This window comes from Dryobates pubescens, chromosome Z (assembly GCF_014839835.1).
Source record: "Dryobates pubescens isolate bDryPub1 chromosome Z, bDryPub1.pri, whole genome shotgun sequence".
Lineage (NCBI taxonomy): Eukaryota > Metazoa > Chordata > Aves > Piciformes > Picidae > Dryobates > Dryobates pubescens.
In genome coordinates, this window is record NC_071657.1 from 123,185,919 (window position 1) to 123,193,349 (window position 7,431).

Genomic DNA, 7,431 nt, shown 5'->3' on the forward strand with positions numbered 1-7,431 from the left:
TAATAAAGCATACTGACAACTAAATAATCAAATTGGAAATACCTAAAATGAGAGTTCTCAGGCTACGGTATGTGTACCACTAGTGGTATGAAAACTATTTCACACTGGTCTTCAAAGTAAATCTGAGCATCTGAGCAGAAGAATGTCTTCCCCTGCATGTGAGTTCTTCTTACCACATTCCCACAGGAAACTGGAACAAAGATCTGGATGCATGCATATTGTTTGTTACACACCACATTTCCACCACTAATCTGGTAAAATTCAATTAATTTTCCAGAACAAGCTGAAATAGTTACTCCAGACGTAAAGGTTATCCTGTTAAGCCATAGGTCAAGCCAATTGCCACGCTATGCACTTACTCCCTTCCTCCAATTCTTATTTAGCTGGAAAGATGAAGTCAAATGGCATTGTGTCCTTCTAGGAATATCCTCGAGTGCACTTCACAAGCTTTCGCCAAGTAAGCTAATGGAGCCAGTGAGAACAAACAGGAGTAACTTGTCATCTTGTGTAATTTTAAAGTAATTTGCTGACAGCTAAAGAACTGTATTAAACTCCATCTCAGGCATTTTAGTACATAAACTATAGCAGGCAGGAACTTTTCACACCTGCTACTCCTCAAAGCTGCCCTGACTTCTTATACCTAGTTTTCATTCCAATCTGATTGTAATTGACTGGCATTTTCATTTTGGATTCCTCAGGCTTCTCATAGCTCCTTGCTTAGCACTTCTGGCCTCCTTGTCCTAACCCCAGTTATGGCTGATACATCCTTAGACTGGTATCCCCATCTGGCCAGCCTCTGAACCTCACCCTCCTCCATTTTTGCCCAAGTCTCAAATTTTGTCCACATGCTAGGACTCTTCATGACTAAGGCACAGCAGAATCTTTAAGGCTTTATTATTCAAATCTAATTTTCACTGAGCAAATACCTCACAGTAAGTTTTTCTGAAAATTTAGAACTTAGCAAAAGCTGGCTGTTTCCCCCATATTGCTTGCACATTTTTGTGATTAAAAGTTTCTGTTACAGTGAGTTTTCTACATATAGTTACAAAGTATATTTGAGTACTTAATAGTATCACAGACTCTATAGCTATGTAAACAACAGTTTACGTACATATGACTATGTAAAGCAATAGTATCAATAAAAGCTTAAGCAATTCTGCATAAATAACACCTGAAAAGTGAATATTTCTCATACTCAGTTAATGAGAAAACTCATAATTAGTCATGCTGTCAATAAGTAATCATTTATGTAATTTAATTAATATGTAATGGTGCATTAAGAATCAGATTTTAATTCAAAAACATTGCAATCCTGTTTCATTTGGAATATTTATTCCCCTGAGCATTTACACAAGCAGAAGCAAGTATCCACTTAACTGCTAAAGATACATAACTGTACAGTGATTTTTGGATCAATACAATACATCAGAACTAATAGTGGCAAGTGATTCTTAACCAATATATAGAATTAAATGAGTAGAAGAATAATTCACATTGTATTTCCAACAGTATGGGAGGTGACAAGTAGCATTTCAAAGATATTCACACCCAGCTGAAAGAATATGTATTCATGCTTCCTATCTAATATAATAGAAAAGTAAACATACGGGTGTATATGTTTGAATATATAGTTATAAATAAACATACACTTGTATTAGTATGAATCTAATGGAGCAATAGTATGTAGTAGAATGATTGATACAGGACAATTTAAAAATAATTTTACTGGGTAGCCAGTGCTAATGGATTTATTCATATGCAATGTAATCTATGCATGGCCAGTGACTAATAGAATTGTTAAAACCAGTATTCATTGTTACCGTTTCAGAGCTAATACACTTGGGCAATAAACAATGTTTATTACGGGCTTACATAAGTAAGTAAGATCTTCTGCTGTCTTTAAACACATACAGATGTTCAAAACTGTGCGATATATATTAGTACATTGTTTCTTGACAGAGTCCCAGGCTTCCTGCAAAGTTAGTGTGCTTCAAATACTTCCTAATACTTACAGATGTGTCTGAATTCTTCAGTTTGCTGCTGCTTTTGAAAAGAGAAGAAAAGAGAATTAGGGAGAACCTGTTGAATGTTTAGGAAAATATTCTGCTGCATAACTGAAGTAGCAGGAGATCCATAAAGCCAGTCCCCAGAAATGCTGTGCAGTTTATCAGTCTGTTGTGGAGCGGAAGGCTTCCCCATGATTAAATCACTATTTACATTCCATTTTTGGTATTCACTCACAGACTGCAGTCTGTCAGTATACAGCATTTTCCAGAGAGGATCCAGAAAATAATGTGTTTCATAAAGCCAATTCAATGCTGGATAGGAAGGATATTGTCCCCACGGCATAAAATAATTCAGATCAAAGCAGTGATCTAGCTCCTTTTGACGCCCTCGCTTTCGTGACCTTCGATGTTGCCTGAAGTCCCCGTGAACAAAATCATTTAAGTTTGATGGGTGGATACTCCAGTAGTTTCCTTTGCCATCCTCACATCTTCCCACCTTGATGAAACAGTCATTTAGTGAAAGGTTGTGCCTTACACTGTTCCTCCAGCCTCGACCTTTGTTCCTGTAGAAGGGAAAATTATCTTCAATGTATTTGTAGATAGCAGCTAAATTCAGCTTATTTGTAGGGGAGGAAAGAATTGCCTTTGCAATTAAGGCTATGTAAGATAGGGGTGGTTTTTCCAGAAATCTTTCTTCATCCACAGTCACAGAAAGACCCTTTTTGGTATGTACTGGGGAGCTGAGAATTTGAGGTGGAATCCTGTGAACCAGTTTTCCTTTTTCTTCTCCTCCTACTGTACTGATGTCTAAACTTGCTTCACTGTTTTCAGGAAAGTCTTCACTCATTATAACAGCACAAAGTCTAGGATTTATTTTAAGCATTCTGATACTTTACTGTAAGTGGTCAGTTGAATAATGGGTCCACGGAATATAACCTGCAGGAGAAAGAACTTTAAATGTGCTGCTCACACCCCCAGATTCCTATTTTAGACTCTGTTAAGTCAACATCCTTAACAACGAAAACTGAACTGCCTATATTTACAGAAGTCAAGGTGCAAGTCCTAGCTGAATGGGAAAAAAAAAAAAAAAGGCAAAAAGCAAACACCAAAAATCCACCAAAATAATTATATTATGTTAAGTATGAAGATAAACAGACTGTGACGTTAGCCTCTCACTTCATTACAATCTGAGAAAACACCCTTCAGTGTTCCTGATTGAAACGTAATTATTAATGAAAAAATGATGGTGGCAAGATAAAGTTGTGAAAGGATTAGATCCTCTAGTGATATGCAGAACAAATTCAAACTAACATGTTGGTTCCTGTGTCCTACACTTAGTCAAACATGTTGTATTCAGTACAATAAACATTTGTTTTATGTGCTAAAAGAAGGTACTGTGTGAAATGAAATTTGCTATCAAATTTTGTAGCTGCAGGTTATCTATTACTGGTGAAATTGAACTAATGCCCAGAAGAATCCACAAATTGGTCACTGTTTTTATTCTTAACTCTCTGATTCCAGTTGTGCAACTAGTTTTCATGCAGAGTATGCATGTGACCAGTCCTGCTGACCCAGAAAACCACTTGAGGCAAACAAGTACTGCTTAGTGCAAGTGAATGATGGGCTCTGAGACTCAAAGCATGAACTGCCATTTGAAATTTGACATTGCCCTCAGCCTCCTGAGATCTGACACTGTTAAGGACAAGACACTCATCTCATGATTCATCAAGGACGGTAGTGAAATGTTTCAATATGTTCTGAAGCAAAACAAAACTTAATTGTAAGCTTTGAAAGATTTGGTCACGTTTGATGTTCAAAATATATTCCCAAATGACCTACATATTTCAAGGCATCAACAACAACCTCAAGGATTCACTTTTATGAGGCTGAAGTTAATGTTGTTGTCCAGGGTCTGATGGATTCTGAAAACAACCCTTGGTTGCTTCCTTCAGATGGTAATTCTGACTGAGAGAGAGAGAGAGGGATTAAGGCACCCATTAAACCTCTCCCTTTGCTTCTGAACTTGAAGTTCACATTCCAGGTGATCTCTTCAATGGGCAATTGCAAGCCTTTTCTCAGGCTTTCAGATCCACCAAATGTCAAGTCAAATGGTAGCTACAAAGGTTTTAGATCAAGAAACAACAGTCAATGTAATGCTATAGTTTACATGGGTAGGTTGTTAGTTATCCAGCTTTTCTGTGTCAGAGGTGAATTGCCACCTACTTGTTTGCAAGACCTAACAGAAGACTTTTCTACTAACCATTGTGAATGGGATGTATGGTGTGAGTAGGCACTTGATATTGTAACAGCCTTGGCTATTCAAAAACCCTAGTGATGACATGATAAGCTACTAATTCTTTTGAAGGCATTCATTTGACCTGCTCTATCCCTGCCAGAAATTCTCTGCCTGGCACATCCCAAAGTTACCATAATCTTTCTTGTAGTGATGGATTTTCATAACCTTCTGATGACTAATTTACCAAGGTTTGTTCTCTTACTCTTTTATTTGCAGCTGAAAAGTTGCCAGATCATAACAGAAATTGTTGAGATTAGCTCTAAAGTGTGTGGCCTGGCACTTCAGGCTATTTATTACAAATCATCCTAATTTTGTTGCTGTAACTGTAAGCAGGTCACGCCTAAATGGGTTCCTACAATAACAACATCAAAAGTTTGATTTCCATTCAAAATGCTGGATTTGTTATAGCTTATTAGGTTATTGCTACTGAGATTTGTGTTTTTATGGAACACTGCTGTTGCTGACTGGAGAACAAATGCTGCTTGCTGTGACACAGACTATATATTGTCCCCCATGCCTCCAAAAAAGAAACACAGAATCAAGCACATGTTCTGCTATTTTAGTACTAACTTTGTAAATCGAGAACATTTTAAAGAAGGACTGGGCAAGGAGTCTAGACTTTGAGTGCCTACAGATACCCAGCTCAAATCAAGAATAAATGAAACTAAGTACAGCTTTCAATTTTAAGGGCAGGTTTTCAGAAAGTGAGAAAACTGAGGCTATTAAAAGGAGTGAGTCTGAAATTTACATAATATCTCAAAGTCAAAAACATGAAGCTTGAATTAAAATCTCAAGCAAGAAGAAAATTATATGTAGGAAGGGACTCAATACTTGAACAATATTTTCAGTAAATAAAAGAAGATTCTACAGGAAATGAAAGAGAAAAGGGTGAGCAAGAAGAGCTGCATTTGGAAGGACTGAAACCCCTCATCTATGAGATAAAGAGATGTTTTTTCAGATATGCCCTCTAGGAAAATATCCATCCCACACTTCTGAACATATTGTTTGTTCCTCCTTTCTCCACTTTATTTTGGGAATTAGCTTTTGGTCTCCTCTGAGTCCTATCTTTAAAGTTGAAAGGGTGAAAGTCTCTCCCTAAATCAAGGTTCCTTCTAAAAAATTGTAAAGCAAATTCCGTTTATTATCCTTATTTTTTGTGGGAATTTTTTTGTTGCTGCCTTCTAAGCTTTCCAATCAGAGAGAGAACCACCTTTACTTGCTCAATGTCCAGTTTTACCTGAAGTCAGAGACAGGGAAATGATGAATGAGGAAATGAGTATTTGACAATTCTGTTTCAGTGATGGATCTGTTCTGAATTTGCCCTGTACAAAGGTTGTCTTTTCCTCTTTCAGTGTTTGTCATCAATTCAGGTTAAAGACAGTTTTGTCAGTGGCTTAGCTGTGATTGTATGAATGTGGGCTATTCCCTTAGAATTATTCTAATGCTTCTGTTCTCTCTCTCTCTCTCTATACACACAGAGACTGCAACTTTTCTGCATGGCACTATCTGGTTTCAGAGTGACAAAGCAGATGAGTTGCAGTCATTGGACAAAATTTGGTAAAAGACTTCTGACAGTGCATACAATCTGTAAGTGAAAGCAGAAGACAATTGAGGGCAACTTTTGTACTCACCCAGTCCTTATTACTGATATTTATCTTCAATCATGTAGAATTTAGAGATAATATCTTCCTTAAGTGAAATGTTGTGCTTTCTTCCTCATCTCTACATACTTTGGGAATGAATTGCTCTTTTGAAATACCTTTTGCAATATACCAGCAGTGTTTTTTTCCAAAGGATACAACCTTTAAAATCTTTCATCTGCCTTTTGTTCAGCACTTTTGGCCATTCAAGAATCAGTCAGAATACTGGTCTCTGCAAGGAGAAAACCTTTTTGTGCTTTATCCCAATAGATTTATTTAAGAGCTGCTAGTAATAGAAGTTAGTAATACATCTTGTAGTCTTGGCTGAAGAAATGCCGCTTTCTATGGTACTAGAGAATAAACTGGTAGGAAGCCAGGTGGAACCAGATTAAGACATAACTGTTTCTCAGTTGCCACAGAAAGGTGTCAACTTGTCCAGTCTCTCAGTTAAGGCCAAGAAAGATAATCTGGCCAGTGCTAATAATAGATATGCCAAAACGATAGGCAGGTGCAAGTATTTTTAATTAAAGGTCTGTTTGGCTGCTGCTTTTCTTGCTCTACTGTGTGTTTAATTAAGTTTCAAGCTTGCTAACTCTGTGATGTTCTTCCCTGTAATGTTCACTAGGCTGTTCAACAGAGAAGCTACCCCATATAGAGCTGTCTTACTCTCTTCACATTCTTCTTCAGTTCTACCTGTTGTTACTACTGTTACTTAAATAGTGTTTAAGAACACCTGGAAACCATTTGTCATGATTCAGCATTTGAATTTGATGTGTTCAAAACCAGTAATGAAGATGAGGGTTTAGAAAAAAGGTGGTTAAAGAGGTTATCCCATTAAAATATCCTAAAATTTTGTGTGCTGTTATGGTCTGAATGGAAATAATTATTCTGTTGTCTCAAGTAAGTATTTTTTTGGACACTGTTTCAAAAGATACAGAGGAATGAAAGATACTACTTTGCATTACATTTTTTCCCCACTGTGTTAAAATGCAATTCTTACATGTCTAACTTTGCTTTCTTTGGTGTAACTCTGTATATACTTGTGGTAAAATATTTGCACTGTCCTAGGATCTGGCCCACTGAGATAGCATGGTATGAAGCAAGGGCAGAATGTGACATTACAGTTTTACATCTGAAGACATTGTAAAAAATAAAAGGCCTTGAAGATATAGGCAACAATAGTTTACAATATATAAACTGTTTACTTGTTGAAGCATGCACCCTAGTCAGAGGTTAGTAACTCCTCTTCTTAGCATGTAGAACCACATAAAATGGTGAATGTAATATTTGAAATGTATCTTTAAAATTATAACACTTAATACTGTCAGATGGAGAACAGGGCAACATAGTTTACACTCCATAGCATCTATTAATAGGCCTGACTCCCTTTTGCAATGTCAACTGTAATATTAGTCCTTGTTTTAAATCAGTGTCTCAAATACCAGCTGCTACTAGTAGAGTTCTCTTTCAGTTTATATCAGAGAGCCCA

At 36.8% G+C, this 7,431-nt stretch overlaps 1 protein-coding gene across 1 annotated transcript; it reads right to left on the reverse strand.

The window, feature by feature from the left end:
- Positions 1-1,765: 1,765 nt before the first annotated feature.
- LOC128899457 (forkhead box protein D1-like) lies at positions 1,766-3,084 on the reverse strand. Its single transcript, XM_054178632.1, has one exon. The coding sequence runs from the start codon at positions 2,887-2,889 to the stop codon at positions 2,002-2,004; it is 888 nt and encodes a 295-aa protein (XP_054034607.1). The 5' UTR covers positions 2,890-3,084; the 3' UTR covers positions 1,766-2,001.
- Positions 3,085-7,431: the final 4,347 nt, after the last annotated feature.

Coding starts and splice junctions, on each gene's coding strand:
- LOC128899457 (XM_054178632.1), bottom strand. CDS start 2,889: ATGCTTAAAATAAATCCTAGACTTTGTGCTGTTATAATGAGTGAAGAC.